The sequence below is a fragment of the Cryptosporidium hominis genome (genome assembly GCF_000006425.1).
Source record: "Cryptosporidium hominis TU502 chromosome 3 CHRO013096, whole genome shotgun sequence".
NCBI lineage: Eukaryota > Apicomplexa > Conoidasida > Eucoccidiorida > Cryptosporidiidae > Cryptosporidium > Cryptosporidium hominis.
The window spans coordinates 25,276-44,756 of NW_667465.1; the positions used below are offsets into that span (position 1 = coordinate 25,276).

The 19,481-nt window shown below is 36.1% G+C and overlaps 7 protein-coding genes across 7 annotated transcripts; 1 reads left to right on the top strand and 6 right to left on the bottom strand.

Moving 5' to 3' along the window:
- Positions 1–1,344: 1,344 nt before the first annotated feature.
- Positions 1,345–4,179, top strand: Chro.30233 (hypothetical protein). Its single annotated transcript, XM_663584.1, has 1 exon — positions 1,345–4,179. The coding sequence occupies one exon, from the start codon at positions 1,345–1,347 to the stop codon at positions 4,177–4,179; it is 2,835 nt and encodes a 944-aa protein (XP_668676.1).
- A 453-nt stretch (positions 4,180–4,632) lies between these two features.
- On the bottom strand, positions 4,633–7,731 carry Chro.30234 (hypothetical protein). Its single annotated transcript, XM_663585.1, has 1 exon — positions 4,633–7,731. One exon carries the CDS (start codon positions 7,729–7,731, stop codon positions 4,633–4,635), a length of 3,099 nt encoding a protein of 1,032 aa, XP_668677.1.
- Positions 7,732–8,215: 484 nt separating this feature from the next.
- Positions 8,216–10,597, bottom strand: Chro.30235 (hypothetical protein). The annotated part of the gene is made up of 1 exon (XM_663586.1): positions 8,216–10,597. One exon carries the CDS (start codon positions 10,595–10,597, stop codon positions 8,216–8,218), a length of 2,382 nt encoding a protein of 793 aa, XP_668678.1.
- A 268-nt stretch (positions 10,598–10,865) lies between these two features.
- Positions 10,866–11,408, bottom strand: Chro.30236 (hypothetical protein). Its single annotated transcript, XM_663587.1, has 1 exon — positions 10,866–11,408. The coding sequence occupies one exon, from the start codon at positions 11,406–11,408 to the stop codon at positions 10,866–10,868; it is 543 nt and encodes a 180-aa protein (XP_668679.1).
- Positions 11,409–11,588: 180 nt separating this feature from the next.
- Positions 11,589–14,183, bottom strand: Chro.30237 (hypothetical protein). Its single annotated transcript, XM_663588.1, has 1 exon — positions 11,589–14,183. The coding sequence occupies one exon, from the start codon at positions 14,181–14,183 to the stop codon at positions 11,589–11,591; it is 2,595 nt and encodes an 864-aa protein (XP_668680.1).
- Positions 14,184–15,344: 1,161 nt separating this feature from the next.
- Chro.30238 (Ppm1g-prov protein) lies at positions 15,345–17,267 on the bottom strand. Its single annotated transcript, XM_663589.1, has 1 exon — positions 15,345–17,267. The coding sequence occupies one exon, from the start codon at positions 17,265–17,267 to the stop codon at positions 15,345–15,347; it is 1,923 nt and encodes a 640-aa protein (XP_668681.1).
- Positions 17,268–17,762: 495 nt separating this feature from the next.
- On the bottom strand, positions 17,763–18,965 carry Chro.30240 (choline kinase GmCK2p-like protein). Its single annotated transcript, XM_663590.1, has 1 exon — positions 17,763–18,965. One exon carries the CDS (start codon positions 18,963–18,965, stop codon positions 17,763–17,765), a length of 1,203 nt encoding a protein of 400 aa, XP_668682.1.
- Between the last annotated feature and the right edge of the window lie 516 nt (positions 18,966–19,481).

A 19,481-nucleotide genomic window follows, 5' to 3' on the forward strand; every position in this document is an offset into this window, starting at 1 on the left:
CTACAGTTTGCTATCTAAAATTCTAACTACTATTATTTCATTCATAACTTTACCAATATAATGTCAAAGCATTGCCTCTTCATTTTCTTTGCGTCTGACAATCATACTAATTGCAAATTAGGCGGTACGCGTGATCACAAATATGGCGCCGCCCTGTGATCAGGCTATATAAACATTTTACCTTAGATACCTTCTTGTAAGAGGCAAAGATGCTTAGATAAAAATCAAGACTCAAAGAAAATTTTAATTTTGTTTGATTAGTTCTATTACCTATAATTCTAAAATTTTAAATTTATTTTTTAGCGGATTTTTCTTACTTGATATGAAATTTATTTTGATATTTTTCCCGTAGGAGTGTCTAAATAAAGTTAAATAAAATCTCGTAGCTAAATAAGTAACACAGGCCTAATTAAGTTTTAGTCAGTAAAACGTCACGTCTCACAACTCTAGGTACTCCATTCGACAAATTTCCAGTCAGAAGTGTCTATTTAGAGCAAGATGAGGGTTCATAAATGTAGACAGTACAGATCATTCTTCCGGGATTTAAAGTGGATACAGTATCCCCACGCAAATAGGACACAAAGTTATTTATTGGAGTGATTAGGCGTATATAAATAAGTAAATATTAATTTCCTATACGTAACAGTCTATGGATATTTGACTAGTATAGTATCTGTTTCTTCCTCAGGTTACAATTGACCCCTCCAATTACTGTTCAATAAGAACTGGATCCGAGGGGATAATATGTGACAATCGACTTTTTGACAGGATGACTGAATAATTGGTATTAAATGTGTAACAGATCATTTTCTAGTTGAAGTTCCATAATCCAATGTATTAATTCTGTTTTCAATTGAAAACAATAATCCTGGCATCTTGAATAGATTTTATTTAATTGAATCAAGAAGCTCTGCTATTGTAAAAATTACTTGCTAATAGCTAAATTGTTGATGCCTTTTTAACGCATTACTTCTTAAGGTGAGTCATTTAGGAATTCGAAAACTTGAATTTATTAAGAACTCATATAATTCAGTTACCTCTACCTTATAGAATCTAACGCAAGTAAGAATTTTGACTTTTCTTATCGCTCCAGTTTGTGGTTATTTAAACATCTGGTTTATTTATCATTATTTTTTGTACTAAAAATCCCAATAGTTTTTATTGTGGTTTTTGTAACACTTAATTTATTGCTTCAATACAATCATTATTTTGAGGAGGATATTACAGACTAGGGTTAGAAGACTTTTTTTTACTTTGAAGCTGCCTTTGAAAGAAGAGAACAAGTCTTATTCTACACCAACCTTGACAGACCAGAACTAAACTTTTTTTTACATCCGCTGAGAAATGACGTCTTGTTCGGAAAAAATTAAAGCCTCTGAATCTGGCACCAAGGTTTCAGCTGCTAGCCACGAACCCCTAGCTAAGGATGAGGTATCTCAAGCTCAGATAAAATCAATTGACCAGGCAAAGAGTTCTCTATTAGAACTTGACCCAGAGATTGTAGAGAATTCTACAAACCAGACCGAAAATGGGTCAGGTAGCGTAGTTATTACACCAACAGGAGTCAGCAAAACCAGCTCCATTGATGATATCACAACTTGTACAACAAGTAGTGACATTTCAACCCCTATTGAGCTCAGTCTGACGGCAAAGAGACCGAGAGCCGAGACATCTTTCTCTGATAAGCTAGATTCCGATACTTTGGAACCAACAATAAAGGTACAGAGTCTAGATCCTTCTATTGGAATTGTATCCAAAAGCGAAGCCGAAATCCGGAGCTCATTTATTCAGGATCATGGCCCAGCTTCTACTGTGGTATCATCTCCAACTCCTTGCAACAGTATTGTGTTTAAGTGTATTGATGCCTCAGAAAGCGGAGTTGATATCAATAATCGCACAGAGTCAAACTCTACAGAGGTAATTCCCACATCGGAAGCGTCGAAGTCTACCACTGCATCTGCATCACCCTTGAACCAAAGTCAGAGTTGTAAAGATGAATTGAATTCTGGTATTTGCATGGGAGCCAAACAACCCGCCCTTCTATCGTCTAAGCAACTCTTTGATGAGCTAGTTCAACTAGCTGCAGTCTCGCCAACTACCGGAGCTAGTGGTATTGCTTTGTTGAATCCACAGCAACTCGCATCCTTAGATAATGGAGTTCTCCAACAATCCTTGCAAAATTTTGGTTTGTTAATGGGCACAGGTCTGGGAATGCCATCATTGGGAGCAACAGGAAACACTACCCCAATTAAGGTACAGTCCCCGTCAATTTCTGCAAGCCAGCTTATGGTGGGATCAATGGGGCCATCTTCAGCGGAAGATTTACAGCAATCAACATCTGCAAGCACTACGGCCTCTGCCTCAACCGCTACATCATCGACAGCCTCCCCACTAACTTCTCCAATCAACCTTTCATCTGCATCTGCAACCCATGGTTCCGCTGGTCAAATTCCAGGGATGGTCACTCAAAATCAATTCATCTCCCAACTAATGGCGAACCCGCTTTTCCAACCCCAGGCGATAGCCAGCCAAAGTTCCCAAAATTTGAATAGGATGGTTTCAGCAGCCTTTGGAGCCGGATCTCCACAAACTACTCCCGCCTCTAGTACATTCGGCTGGCCATCAGGAGGTTCAACTACTCCCCAAGGGTTTTGCCCAACTGGTACCCAACCAGGAATGTCAAATTTTGCTGCTCTTCTTGCTGCAGCAAATTCTCAGCTGCACAGTCACAACACGTTTCCTGTGACATTTCCCACACCAGTAAATAGAAGTATTAGTAACGGGTCGAATCCAATTCTAATGCCCATGCAATCTGCAACTCCCTCTGATGGATCTGCTTTCGAAGGAGCCCAGACATCCACCACTGCAAGCACTGCGTCTTCCAGCGAGGCCAGTACATACCCTTCTACTATAGGCCAGCAAAATGATCCCTTACTAAGACTGGGTGCGGGACTTCCCCACAACTCATCTGGAACTCCCTGTATTCCACCATTCTGGCACGCAAACCCCGCCTTGCTAGCATCTGCTGCTTCTTTAATAGGCTCTGGAGATATATCCCAAACCATGGCGTTATTAAATGTTAATCCCTTAGGTTTACAACCTTTTGTTCAGGCGCAAACCCCACAGCAAGCCAATACTCACAACTCAAATTCTGAAGAGGAAGGCGCCAACAGAGCCCAACAAAACTGCCTTTCTCTCTTGGCATCTTTGCAGCAACCCAGCTTTGACTTCTCTTCACTTTCTACTTCAAGCCCAGCAACTCTTGCTGCTCTAGCCAGTGCCGCAACCGCTGCAACTAACGCACAACTTTCTTCCGCTGCACAGACACAACCAGATGCTGAAAACCATGCTTCCAAGCCCGTAGCTAAGGCTTCTGGTGGTGGGAGGGCTTCCCATGGATCAGGCTCCAGAGCCTTGAACGCGAGCTCTTCAGTTACAGCGGCTGCTGCTGCTCTTGATCATCTAGATGTAGATTGGGATAGTGTTGGACTTAGAGAGGCAGAACTAGCTGCAATGGAAATTTGCAAGACTGCAAGCACTCTTTTCGACACCACTGATGGGACCACCCCAGTCCCTAGCTCCCCAGCTGCTGTAGGAGAAGCAGTGCTAACTGCAGCACAGCTCACTATCTCCGCTAGGGCAATGCTAAAATTTGTGAAAGGTCTGACGCCCACCCAACTTGGCATCAACTGGCACGCATGCACTCAAAGATTTTGTGTAACTTACACAACTAGGGATGAACAGAATCCCCGAAGCTGGACTTTAGGCGCATACTCAAATGGAAAACTACATTACAAGTACTTTGGGCCAAGATCCTGGACAGTTATGGGTCTAAAAGAGGCCTTAAGAAAAGCCTTTAAGGCTAGAACTTCTCTGCTTCTTGGGCAGGGAATTATTGAAGAGCCAGAGGATACAGGGTTAAGCAAGGAAGAGTTAACATACCACGCAAGGCAATTACTACAACAACTCAGGGACTCACTCGGAGTCAAGAAGGGTAATGTTCACAAGGGCCTCTACATTTCTTGGCACCCCAAAACAAGGAGATTTGTTGTTGCTTTAAAATCATGTGAAAGTGGTAAAACTATCTACAAGTACTTTTCTCCAAAGGAGAGGTCAATAAAGGGGATAAAAACTGCTCTTCTTGATGCACACCAAATGGTTGTAGCTGCTTGCCAATAATCATATTTTTTAAACTTGGCACTATTCATTGTTTTGCTTTCTAACAGAAAATTTGGGGAAATAGGAAGGCTTAAACGGTGTTTATAGAGCTGTTGGTATGAGACTATGCCTACTGGCCCACACATAACTAAACATTGGAAGTTAGGATTCCCGCGTTAACGTTCGTATATTGGCATTGAAATTTACTGTTAAATGGTGGTCATTCAACTATCCCTCTTATTAGGAATGAATGAAGTAGTCTAAATACATTTCCACGCTAGCCTAGGCACAATTTTATTATACTTAAATATCTAGCTTGATTAGCTCATAAAATTCTTACTTATTACTTTGACTTTTCCTATTCACTAGCCTTAATTACTATACTACAAACATGGATTTGCGCGCATTTTGTGGGGATTCGTTTTGTAATGGAATTTCTTAAAGTCAATGACATTGTCTCCATAAACCTACAAATCATTCAGAATTGTATACAGGTAAATCTTCTTGCGCTGTATGGGAAATCATTTTTTCAGGATCACACAACTCCCTCGTTACAATGCCTTGATATGTTAATTGATTACAACTTTGAATGGGAGGAACGCCAAAAGAACTTGCCTGGATATTCTGTTCATGGAAATCTAACTTTGGGGTTTCCAGAGGGCATGACTGTAGGCATTCGGTTAATTCATTCGGAGGAACTGCCGGGGAATTACCTTCAATTTTAACTGCTTTCTTGCTTTTCCTTGGTTTTTGCTTTAGTTTTTCTGTTGTAGCAGGTAAATTCGAATTTAAAAGCTCTTCGTTTGATAATATTGATGATTCTTCTTCGCGTGGTAATGAATCATGAGCCATATTAACGCAACCAATTTGCTTTTCACCAGAAGAACTGCTATTCGATTTTCTGGGCTTTTTAGGTTTGACAGGATTTTCTACGCCGTTAAAATCCTTATTTGGAGAATGTTCTGAACCAACTTTAATGGTATCTTTTCTTTGTCTTTTTTTTGCAGTTTTAGATTCAGGCTCAGCTTTGGTTCTACGAGCGGAAATACTAGTAAGATTCTTATAGGAGTACTTGATTTGAAGAAGCTTAACTTGGTTGAGAAAGAACCTATGAGGAATATCCTTTATCTTCTGCCCCTCAAAGTTCACGCTTGAGAATCTTTTGAGAATATGTCCTTTAATCATTAGCTCAAGTCCTCTAGAGCCATTTACTGGGATATTCTCTTGTTCCTTTTGGACAGATTTTGTCATCACGTTGGAGGATATCATATCTTTGTAAACTATTCTAAGCCGATTAATTCCGTGGATGTATTCAAGAAGAGAAATTCCAAAATCGAACACGAGATCACAATTAACTGCCTTAATTCCCTGTGAATTTGAGTCGCCAGCTTTTTCTGTTCTGGTTTTATCAAAAATATCACCTTTAGGTGAATCTTGGCTATCTGAATGCTCCATTGTACTCATTAAATATGTATTTGTAAAAGAGTCGGATCTCTCAAAATTAATTTCGCTTGAAGTATCATTTTGTGTTTGAGATACCTCCAAATTCTCCAGCTTAATGCCCTCAATACTAATCTCGTCAAGATTAGAAGTATCGATGGCTAAAACAGGTGTACTACCACCTTCTGTTGGTTCACCAACTTTGGAGTCAAACTTTTCTTCTTTATCCTTGGAACCGGAGCTGTTAATTTGGAGATTATACTCATTGATTGAGCTCAAAACTCTTTGAACATATTCCGGAGACTTATTCTTTATTGGAGGATAATTTGTAATCGCTTCAAAGGCATTTAGATCAAATTGGTATAAAGCTTCTTGATTGTGATTAAGTATTAGTCTTGCCCATTTCGTACGGAAGCTCTCAAATCTGGTAAGCAATTGAATTATTGAAGAGGAATCAGAAGAATTCTGTGAAAGGTTGAACTGTTTCTTTTTGTTATTTATTGGAACACAAATATTTAGTCCTTCCCAGATGAGTCTAATTAGCTTAGAATCAAAAGGAGCTACATCAGCTGGGTTTGAGTATATATCTGAGAAAAGTAATGGAATCCTCAATAAAATGGGATCCTTTTCAATATTACTAGAAAGTACCCCAATATTATTCATAATTTCAGGGTCTTGGTGATTTTTTTCATACTTGATATTCCCCTTTTCATTATAATATCCTTTACAATGGTTATAGGCCTCGATTATTTCCTTGATCTTCTGATTTAAAGTTCTAAACCAATCTGAAACTACTCTGGGGGTTCTTTGTGGGAAATAATAAGTACCAGAAACTGCCTCCTTGCTAGTTTTTGCAGTTGGAGTAGTTAGATCAACTGTTGCTTGAGATGAAGGAACTCCTATGGAAAAATCGATCATTGGGGTAGATGAAGTTTGAGCATTCAATGATCCTTGGCTATTCTGCTCTATGTTCTGCTCCTTATTTTGTTGTGCATTCTTAGGAGAATAGTAAACCCAACAGTCTGTACGCAGTTGAACAAGCAGTTTAATTACTGGATTATTAAGTATATCGCGCAATGTTTGGCTTTTCTTTTCATGTAAAACATCAGACCCACCTGACTTCATATCCAAGTCATCTTGTTCTCCATCAGAATATCCATCTCCATCGCTTATTTCACCATATTCATCTCCCAATTCCGATTCGTAGTAAAGATCAATAAAGTCGTTTTGCGGATCGTCGTCACAAAAAAAAACATTTGGGTTTGAGTAATCAGCATTAATTAGTTCTGAAGTTTGAATTGAAGTTGTTGTAACATTGTCATCGCCATGATCAGCAGTATGGTTTCCTCTGTCTGCATTCCTACTATATAGCTCGTCCAGTGACAAACCTAGGTCATCCACGAGCTCTGAATCATCAATAAAATCATCAAATACATCATAATAATCTTCTCTACTTCTATTAGCTCCACTGGCTCCCGTCATAGTCATTGGATTAAAGTAATACTCCCTTGGGTCGCATAGTAATCCTTGTTTTGAAAGTCTTGTAGACATTTCGTGTACTCTCTTTCTCAAGACATTTTCATTCACATTTTGCGAATCTTGCTTACTATTCGACTTAATTGTATCCAAAAATGAAGTAATATCTTCATAAGTTCTTTCACTTTCCTCGTTTTCCTTCTCTTCAATATCCTTATTTTCCTCTTCTCCAATATCGTCATTTTCCTTTGAATCTTGGGTAAATGACTTCTCTTTTAAAATGTTGTCCCATTTTCTTCTACCAGTATCAGACTCCCTCTTCTCCACTACGTTCTCTTCACCAAAAGCTTCCATACAAAGATCCCGAAAAGATACGATACTTGGCAATTGTATATGTTTCTCTAGTTTATCACTATAAATATACTTTATTGTTTCCTTTGGTATTTCTAAGAACAAACTCAGACCTCTCTCAAATCTAAAGGAATCTATCAAAGATTCATATTCACTAGAATCATCGTCATCTTCTTCCGCAACGCTTGTATCATCCTCCTGAGGTATTTCCTGTTTTGGCACCTCTTGATCCTTTTTACTCTCTTGTACGCATTGTGTTTCATGCGATTCAGTTGCATCCGAATCTTTGGGGTTTGTAGGAGTCATATGAAAGAATTACTCTCTACTAAAAAAATACCTCTAATTTAAGAGAAGTGCATCACTTATTTAATGCAATTTTTCAACCGTACTCGCTTTCAGTTATTATTATGCCCAATTCTAATATTTGGCACAACTTGTGGCGGGAAATTAAGGTATTCTCAAAATAAGATTAACAAAGAAACTCATAAACAAAGAAACTATACTAAACAGTTTAAATGTAATGGAATGGATCACTATTGTTTTAACCTGACCCCTAGAGTAAACTAAAGCAAAACTTCGGAAATTTGCTCCCCTTAATCTGTAAATACATGCATTAAAACGATAGGCTGAGATTAAGTGGAACACCAAAAGTCTATACTCTAACATCAAAACAATCCAATATCGCTATTAATCCATGCAGTAAACAAGGGAAATATAACTGTACTTAGTTTTATATCAAAACAATGTTTACTAACTGAATAGCTTTGAAATTTAATTAATCAAAATATACTCAGCTTACTGGAGAAAGTTCTGCAGTACTACAATTTGCAGTGCTTCCACCCTCCGTATTCTTCCTAACTCTTACCCAGCTATCTAATCTTCTCTGCTTGAATCCTTTATTACCTTCTTCGCATTTGTCATCTTGTAGCATTGTGTCAGAACTTATATCTGGAGATCCTGGAGTTGAAACCGAAGCGTGAGGAATAGGCTCGGAGTAAATTGTATAATCGGCTTCAAAAGATTCTGCTCCGTCAATTCCTGGACTTGCCAAAACCTCCTCATTTGACTGAGAAAGAGGAATATGAATTATTCTGCGTGAATTGAAGTCGTGTGAGCGATTTGATGAGGTATTGCCAGACTCGTGTTCCATCTCCAAAGCTCCCTTACAATCTGCTGTATTCTTCTGTGGAGATATTGGAGTTAGCAAGCTCTCTTGAGATTGTACCATATAACTACTTTGACCTCTTTGTGGAGCAGGATAACCTACACTATCCTGCGATGAACCCATGAAAGGGATACTTCTTCTAAAAGGAGTCTTCTCTACACTTTCGGGAGTTGGAGTGGGCCTTCCAAATGCTCCACCTTCGCTTAAAGTCTGGGAATCTTTTTCTGAAAATCCAATCCCACCAATAGTAAGGAATCCTGTTTTTCTCTCTTCACGTATTCCCTTTAATTCTTGAGACTCTTCGTTTTTTTCTTCATTTTTCTCGTCCATACTTTTTAAGGTTAGATCCACGGAGTTGGCTTTGCTTGACCTACTTGGTTTTGGAAAAGGTACGGACAATGAGGAAGACAAAGATAACTGGTTGGCAACATCCATATCTCCATCAAAAGAGTTGCTATATGATAATGTTTCCCCTGATACCCATCTAGGTTTCAAATCACCTTCCTCGTTTTTTCCAACGGTAGTTCTGCTATTGGTTGCATCTCCTGCAGAAACTCCAGAAAAGTTTGGCATAACCGAATTTATATTGTCTAACTGAAAGTCCTTGTTGTTATAAAAACTCAGCTTTTTCAATTTTGTCCCAACTGAAAAATTTAAACGGTACTCTCTCCCCACACACTTGTCCACCCGGAAATTCACATTCCCATCTTTTGGCGGGAAGGTTTGAGTTCCCCCCATGCTAAATTTACCTCTCTCCCATGCAAAACATTGAAAAATTGGTATTGAACTCTCTTCCAGATTTTCATGTGTATAATAGTGAATTGAGCTCTCCAAATCCATGGAGGTGTTGAATAAATAGAATCTTGACCCCGAATTTGACGCTGTAATTAGCCACTCTCCATTGCTTGAAATTGAAGGTCTTTGGCTTGCATCCAATAATCCTACATTTTCCTTTTCATAAAATACTTTATTTGAATCGATTGCTATTGCACTCAGGTCCTTGCTAAATGAAAGAATCCCAGATACGCTATATATATAAATTGTTCCTTTCCTTGTTTGAAGAGCAAGTTTGTTATATAATTCATCAGCCTCCATCCATGTAATTCCTCTTTGAGCGTCTTCATCCTTCTGAGGAGAAAATTTAAATGCGCAGGCTCTTTCTGCAATCCCGCATGATGCTTTCCGGATATCCCAAACCTTAATATGTCCATCTGTGCATCCTCCAGTTGCTAAATAATTTTTCTCACTAAGAAAGGCCACTCCACTAACCGAAATACTCTTGTCGCCAATCATCTTCTCTCTTCCTATACTCTTCCTTACACCGTGTTCATGTATTCTATTTAACTCAAATTTGGGAGCTAAACGAATCTTTTCTATTGATTCATAATAGCTTTCATTGAGATTCTCGCCCCCTTCAGGAGCCTGAATAGACGGACCTATTGAAATTTGACCAGGAATTAATTTATTTGAAGCTGTTCTACTTCTACCGACATTTCCTTGCCCCAAATAAAAACAATTTGAATGAATTGATCTATCATCATATATCCTTAGACTCCCATCATTACCTACTGTAGCTATTAATGATGAGGATTCGGCCGAAATAGCAAATCTCTTTACCCATTCTTTATGTGCCCTAAGCTTACAACTCTCCTTTTCATGTTCCATGTCAAACTTTACCAAGAAGCTGTCAGTAGATGAAGAATAGATATATCTTTCGACTTTCTCTGAATAAAACCCTACATTTTGAAACTTTGTATCTGTAACGGTACCGCTGTGTAGCTTTCTAGAAAAAATTCTTTCGTCTTTTCTAATTACAATTCCTGGCTCAGTGAATCTTTCTATAAATTTATCTTCAGTTGAATAAAGAGAAATATACCCTTCTGAATCTCCAACACAAAGTCCAGCTCCCCCCAAAAGATTCCTGGAATAAACCATAGAAATTGGTATCCCCAGCCCATGATATACATCAGTAATACTAAATTGATTAATCAACTTATTTCTCTCCATTTTGTAAACCCCAATCGGCAACTATAAAAAAAAAAAGAAATAATCCAACAAAATATTGGCAAAAACTAACAAAGCAAAACTGAACTATCATATATCTCTCAAATCTCTGATTTTGCATTCTGTCTAGTACCGAAAAATTCTCATTTTCTTGGCATGCCTTTAGTATTAGTATGCATTCCCGCCAAGCTACGTATTTTAGAAAAAAAATTAAACTAATCGGCTAAATAAATATAAATATTAGGAGCTTAAGGCTGATGAGATTTTTTATCTAAATGCGCTCAACAATTTCCTCCTCCAGCTCACTATTGCTATATTCATATTCTTCAATGGGGATATCATCAACATTTCTAATGTGATCATCCTGAGGGTAAATACTGTTAGAGATTACGGAGCTATTCTGATCATTTCTAGGATGCTTGTTTGTATTTGAAAGGATAGAGCTTCTATCGTAACTATTACTTGAAACAACTCCTTTAAAATGTGATGTAGCGATATTATTGGGGATTCCACCTTCAATTGTGATTAATTTATTGATAAAATCATTGACTTTGACCGAAAGTAGGTATTTATTCCTATTTTTATTTTCTGACTTTTTTTGATGGCTTAAAGATGAAACATACATGGAGGATAAACTCCTCTCTCCAGAAAGGAAGATCATGGCATGCCTGATTTGTCCACTAGACCATCCTAGATTAAGCTTCTTGACTAATGTAGTAAAAGTGTTAAGATCAATTCCCGTTGAAGAGGCTGTGTTAACTCCGAAATTTGCTTCTAAGTAGTTGAGCAATAAATTAACATCTAATTCTCCCATGAAGTGTTGCTGGATTGCATGGTAACAAATGGCAAATTCTGTCTCGTTTAATTTATTATCTCTATCATAATCGAAGGTAGTTAATACATCCTTAGCATGCTCAGAAGAATAGTATAGACCTTCTGAAACTAAATAGTACCTAATAGTGTACTCATCAACTCCCCATCTACTTACAATACTCTAAAAATCACTATTAAACTTGTAAATTAAAAATATTGAATAACTTACCCGTGTTCGAATGGGCGCATTGTTTATCAAAAAGTTCATTGTATTTCTGCACCTTATTTGGAGCTCCCAAGGAGCTGTCTTAGCTACAATACTAAACTTTCTTCTTTGTAACTCTTTATTTTCTTCGCTACCTGAATTAAAAAGATGAAGGAAACTATAAAATCTAAGCGCTTCTGAAATTTGCGAAAGTCTTTGAATATTTTGAGTTTTTTGAATGTTAAGAACTTGTTCAAGTACGATCTTATCGGCCATTTGGCCTACAGAAGTACAAAGAAGTATTGGATAGATTATAAAAGGCAGGCATAAATGTTGAATTCCAAAAATTACCCAAATAGTAAATGTTGCAAGAGGGAATTCCTCATACCATAATCTTTTTTGCAAATATGATAGATGAATTACTATGGAGATTAAAATAAGTTGGAGAAAGTATGATGCTTGAAACCATCTCAATAATATTGCAGGACCATTACGTTTGAACAAAAATAAATCATCATGTAATGAAGGAGAATTCGTTCCGCAGAGCTTTAACTTTAAATATTTGGATAATCTCCCAAAACAAGATTTATTTTGCATGGCCTCACGTTCTTGATCAAGTGATTGATTACTTTGAGAAGATATCTGCGAATATTCACTATTTGATATAATTTTAGCACTTGATATTTTATATCTTGGCATTATTTTATCATATTCAATTTCTTGTAAGGGCATTCCAACATCTAAACTATACTTCATTTTAAGATACTCGAGAATATTCCTGGGTTGGAGCTGTCGTTTGATTAACCAAGCTCTTAGCCAAATAGTTAAAGAAAAACAAAGTAGCAGAACTGAAATATAAATGCAAATCATTGGCTCTGAAAAATAATGCTTAACATTATTAAACAATATCAAATTTTGATAGTAATCATAAATTAGAAACCATCCTAAAACATTTAATCCCAAAATAAAAGTTAATGTAGTTATTGGTATTCTTATTAATGTTACTGCCATAATTAATAACTTTGCTCTAAGATATTCTGTAAAATATACGCCTGCAACCAAAGATGTAGTTGGGTCCGTTAACGAAATTAGCCAAGAAGTACTAAGTCCATCTTCAGAATATCCAGAATCTCCACTATGATTAGTACTGAAAGATGATCCATAACTATCATAAGCTGCAACTTCATCCATAAAATCGTACCTTAAAGATATGAAATGAGCCTTTGTATATGTTAAAAATAATTGGTTTGGCCAAAGCCAAAACTTTGTCCAGAAATTCTCCAGCTTAAGTTTCAACTTTTCTTTCCACGTAAGATTTTCAACTTCCACATCATTCTTTTTACGTTTTAAAATACTGCTTTCTCTATGTTGTTTCCCCTTAAATGGCAAAGATTTATTAATATCTAGCTCAATACTTTCATTTAATTGAGAGAGTCCAAGCTCTTCTTCAACGTCCGTATCACTCCTTATACCTTCGTTTTCACTTCCTTCCTCTGAACTTCCTCCCGAATTTGAACTATCCAAAGGATCTTCAAAGCTTTCCTCAGTGATATTATCGGAGTTGTTTCCTATACTTGTCCTTCTTGCCTCATAATTACTCTTACCACTCCCTTCATGTGTTTGGTCTGTCCGGTTATCAATTGATAGTCCAGACGATCTTTTATAGCTTGAAATACTTTCATTTTCATTTAGTATTGTTATTGGGACATTGTTATGTTGTACTGCCTCGTTTTCACCAAAAAATTTGTCCTTACTTTTAGAAAGATACAACTTATTTTTTTGGATTTCCTCCTTTCCAAAATTGGAATCAGAATATTTTTTTAGTTTTAAACTAAACAAATTCTGAAGGTTAAAAATACTCTTAATGAGTACTCCAACATCTGTTTCATCCGCATATCTTATCCATTTTTCCAAAAACTTTACACATCCTGTGAAATATAGTACAAAAAGACAATACCATGCAAACGACAAAATCACAATAGCAAGGATATTATTAAACTCTCGTCCAAGATTCTCAGCTGTCCAAACTTTGGAGTTATTCACTATTGCTTTGTCTAACTGTGTAGCAAGATTATTAATAATACTCTGATTGGAATAATCTGCCATTATATTCTCACAAAAGTTTCTTATGTGATCAATCAGTCTAGATGTGAGCATACAGTAGGAGATAGCGAGAGATACAAATATACAGGCTGCTTGTCTGAAAACTGTGTCCATAACAGTTTGCAAAAATGAATCGTTCTTCCTTCGAATTCTATCTACTACACATTCTCTTATTATGTATGTGGAAAGAATTGTAATAATAACTAAAATTCCAGATAAGATAAAATATATTGCTGTAGAAGAATATCTATTTTTTACTTTATCAGTAACATAATGATGACTAGCAATACTTTCGGATTTCTTTTGTTGAAAGTCTTGTGAGCTTTCATCTACTCCAAAATTAGTCCCTCTTCTTAAAGATATTGCCACATCTTTCCCTTCAATTTCGGTTAATTCGAGTAAAAATACTAAGGAAAGTATCACTAATAATGATAATAATCGAAATTTCTTCCTCGAAAACAAGCTCATTTCAACCTTAAGCTTATAATTTATTTTTCCATTAATCACATAACTTTGTAATTTTCAAGTTTGAAGGTATTTTGTCTCAAATTCTCCCTTTTAAATGATTAAAAATTAAATTATATTAAAAATTTAGTATTAAGTTTTTTTTGATTTGACTATTAGTATTGGATAATTTACATGGGGGAGTCAGAAAGTGTATGTGTGCACTCTTTGCTCTCACAATTACAGCTATATACCAATATTTTAAAATAAAAAAAATCTTCAAGATAGATCAGATTCAACTTGTACTTAAACATTTTAGTTATATAAGTTTTCAACACTCAAACATGATTGCAGAAAAATAATGCATTTTTAACGTCAAACCAATTACACCTTGAATGGCATTTTGAATTCCCGCCAACTTCTGGGAGACTCCTCAATTTGGAATTTGGAAAGATAAATGGAAGATAAGAAAAAAACGGGTATTCCGCAAAGATAATATGAAATAAAAAATGAGGAGAAAGAGTCGTTGGTTCCTTATATCAATTCCGAAGGATACTCAGGCCACCGAGTCGCAATTCAGAGAAATGTTTAGTAAAACAATGAACGATTTATTTGGTGTCGTTTCTTATTTGTATACAATAAAAAGTAAGTTTGAAATAAAAAATATTATCCGAAAAAGTTGGTCTCTTACACATTTATGTGTATATTTGACTCATTTACACACCTTTAATTTCCCTTTGAATGAGGAGAGGAATTTGGATATTTTATATTTGTTGAGCACTGCTCGCACGTGTTGAGTAAATTACATCGTATATCGTGTATAGTGTAACCATACCTAATTAAGTTAATAACATGCCTATTAACTCTAAATATCTTTAGTAATTTATCTTAGTGTGAAGCTTGGATATATGATAATAAATTGTAACAGGGAAATAAGTAATTATGTCAGGCTCTGTACGGCCTTAGCGAGTGTCTCAGAGGTAGAAAAGATACCATGCAGAGTAATACATTGCAGTGGAACTTTGTGTTCAATTCAAAAGGTGCTGACTGATATTTTAGTAAATGAGCGCATTCTCTCAGATAAATGAATAATATAAACATTTTTCTTTTATAAATTAAGGTCGATATATTTTAATAATAAATTGTTTTTCTTTTCCTTCCCACTGATCTCTCTAATTATTATTTCTAGAGTCTTCCTTCTGGAATGTTATCAAATCTTCCGTCATCAACTCCATGACCATATAATGTTACATTGAACTCCTTTTTTGGAATCCAAGAGACGCTTGGAAGCGGAGCATTTAACACTGCATCTGGAGCCTTGCGGGCTTGTGTTTCCATACGTGATGACTGCTCATTTCTCAGAGTTCCATCATCATCCGAAAAATTACCAGGGTTAGAATCAGTTTTGTTCCCTTGTTGAGCTTGAGATATTTGAGTTTCTATAGCAGAAGCAGCTGCATTCAACCTCTTAGCAACTGCAGACCCAATTTGGGTAGATACCATGCAGTCTGATGACTTCTTTCTAATATTGGGGCCTAATTGAACAATCATAAACGTCATATTATCGCAACCAATTCCCTCGCTTTCAACTGGATTAGGGGCTAGACACTCATCACAAATTTCCTCACAAATCTTTGAAAGTTGAATTGAAGTCAAGGCAGGTATTGGGGAAGAGCCATCTAGCTTTGTGCTGATTGAAAGCTGCTCTTTTGATTCGATGGAACCAAACTCACGATCATTTTGGCCATTCATGTTGGACTCTCTTTTTTTTGAATCATTTCCTGACTCTAAAGCTTCAATCTGCTTTAAAATTTTGCGCCGGACAATATCAACGCATAATTGATTATCTACAACATCCCAGATACCGTCACATGCCAAGACAATGAATTCATCCTCATTAGTAAGAGGGATTATTCTGACATCTGGGAATGCTGTGATTTTTTGTTCTTCAGGAGTTAAAGATGAGTCACTTTTATATTGAAGATCGCCAAGAGTGCGAGACATATTCAAATTACCATCAACACGTCCATTTTCAACGGTCCCATGAGCTTTTAAAATTCTTTCGTTCTCCAATGGAAGTTCAGGCTTGTGATCATGTGAAAGCGCAATAGCTTGTCCTGATCTGCTTAAGACTGCTCTTGAATCACCTGCATTTGCAACAATTAAATACGGGGTGTCGCCAGTTTCATCCGGAAGAATGACAGCAACTACTGCAGTAGTACCACAGTGTTCAGGACCACAAGCTCCAGAATCAGAAATATCTTCTAAATAGCCATCATCTTCAGCTAAACCGTCATCGTCAATAAATCCTGTATTGGGGTCATCATATGTTGCATCATCTCGCTTGATATCACTCTCAAATGGTGTAATTTCATCGGAGTAATTTTGGTTTTCGTCCAAATCAGTCGAGGGAATGTTTTCAGCTGGCTGTCTTCCGTAGCTCGAATCTTCGTTTTTAGCAGAGGATTCCTTAATTTCATCCACCTCTTCCGCTTTATCTCCATCGACATTTCCATTCTCAGATGAGTTAGATTCCTCATCTCCATTGTAGGAAACGATCTGGAGACAACGGTTCCCATTCTGTTCTACCATCCTTAATACTCTCCTTTGCCCATCAATTCCACCTAAAAGCTCCTGGAGGAATGTTTTTGGTGGGTTAGTATCACTGTTAGTCTTCTTCTTGTCATATATTGCTCTCTGTTCTGGCCTGGATGTTGGGGAGGCCATTTGCTCGTCTAATTTAATGTATGTTCTTTGAAGAGCCTCAGAGATAGCCACTACTCTATTTGGAAGTTTACTTTTCTCTGGACTGAGATTAATTTCATTCGAGCTTAGCTCCTTCAATACTGTATCTAACTCTTGCTCAAAAATAGACTCAATATGCCTTGAAACCCATTCTGAAATCACGGATCCGCCGTGGCCATCAAAGACACCGAATAAAGATAACTCGGGATGCTTATCTAATCTTGGTAATGCAATGTGCGCATCCTCCATAGAAACCCTCCATCCTTGCATTCCACTCACACCAAATCTGACACCATATTTATCAAAATCTCCACCTTGGTCAGAATGTTTAGTTGTTGAGGGTTTCGTTAAAAACATACCCATCTTTATTTGTTTTCGTTTCACTGCCTTACACTATTCTTGTTATCTTAAAGCAAAGACTATTTTTCAAAAGTCGTCTGCTTGGGGTATTTTTTGGCTTTCTAGTTACATATAACTTACAGCTTGTGCACAATTGTTTGATTACCTCCGGCTGCAGCCACCGTACATCTTTTCCCCTCAATAATAACCAATCTAAGCAAAATGGGCGCCAGAGGCGGTAAAATAAAGTGGGCATTGATTTTAAATTTATAGAGCATGCATGCAAAGAATTTACATTCTCGAAAAGTTTAAATTTACACATTAAATTCTACTAAATAATCAAATAAGGTTTCTCAAAAGCTTTCAAATAATGCAATCAAGCTACTGTTGGTTGAATTGTGTTTTCTTTATAACAAAAATAGAAAGTAGTTTAAAACATAAACCGTCCAACTATTAGAAAAACAATTAGAAAAATAGTGTTAATAATTAGAATTTGCCAAATTTTCTAATAGGCAGCAATTATAAATTAAATAGCCAGCTGTTAAGCGGTAATATTCCCTGATCAATTAGTTCTTTTTTTTTTTGCAAATAATGCGTAAATCGAGTATTTGCATATTCTGTAAAGTCAAATTCCACAGAGTTTGGCTGATACCCTGGAGTTCTTGCAATAGACCACAGTCCCCATGTAATATGGGAAATTAGAGTGAATACTTCAACAGCCTTAGTCATAATGTGCACGATTTGTTGACTTGGCATAACTTGTTCTTGTAATGTTTGAGACAAATACACTGAAATAAATAGCTTTCGCAGCTCTTCACATGGATAATCTTCATATTTAAATTTGAAATATGGTTGTTTGTCACTACAGTAATCATATATATACTCACAAAAGTAGTTTGCGATGTCTGCCCCTGCAAAGTTTATAGCTGAATACTCATAATCAATCATTCTAATATTGTTTTGCGTCTGCAACAGATTGTTTTCTTGAAGATCGTTATGAGCAAATACCAAAGAAAATGCTGGAGAATGAAGTTTTAATTCTAAAGCCCTTTCCATACTGAACTTTTCTCCGCCCATGATCAATTCCTCTAATTGATCAATCTCTTCCAATATCTTTGAGTACAATTCTTTATCAATCTGGAAATTGTTTTTGGACACTTGGATCTTAGCTTCTTCTCTCCAAAGATATATTCTTTTGAAGAGAATTGGCTCCTTGTCAAACCTTGAAGGGAAATCTGCTCTTTTTGAATTAATAATGTGTAAAGATCCCATATTCTTTGCCACTTCTACACAAATGTGGGTTAACTGTAATTGTTTAGTTGTCAAAGGCTCACCATCAATGAACTCTTCTATTCTACCTTCTGGAAAATCTGCAATTATGTTTGGAGCAATATTAATGTTGCTCAGATATCTGAATACATCAAGCTCCACTTTGGAATCATAGAATTTTCCTACATGTTTACCATAAATTCTAAATAGAATTCTCGGATGTTTTAGAGATAAACTCATGGATTCATTTACAATACTTACAACAAAAAGCTGGTTCGTGAGTCCTGAAAAGATCTGTTTAACTTCAATATACGACTCATTAATTTCTTTCCAACCTGGAATATTTTTTCGGCATATACCTATTATTATCTCAGTATCTGTAATAGTTGAGAAAGACCTAATTGATTCTGATAATTTGTCACCTAGTTCGATTTTCTTGTTTGGGAATGGCATTTCTTTTTTTTTTTTTTTATTCTTCAAATGATTTTCAGTATTTTTCCTAGTTTAAGTTAAAGATAAGCAAAATCCGAATAGAGGCTAAAATAAGTAATATCAAACTTTAAAAGCAATGTTATAGCAGTATAATAGTAATAATAAAAATAATGTAATAATAATAGTATTAGAGTAGCCTCGGAAGCTTATCAATAATTTCACTCAATTTGTATTTATATAATGCTTTAGATAAAAACTCTAAGCTATTAAACCTTAATAGAGTTAAAAGTTAGTATGAAAGAAATGTTCAGTTCATAATCCTTAAAAATAAGAGTTTTTCTCGAGATATTACTGAATGATTTTAATTAGTCTGTAATGAGGAGGGTAAACTTATATTATTTAGGCGGAAAAAAAAAATATAAAGGAAATAATAATAAATAAACTAAATCTTTAAAATAAAACTTGGTATTCAGAACATACATAAATAATATAAACAGAAATTTTCCATCTTTTCTGCAAGGATATAATGATTTTATA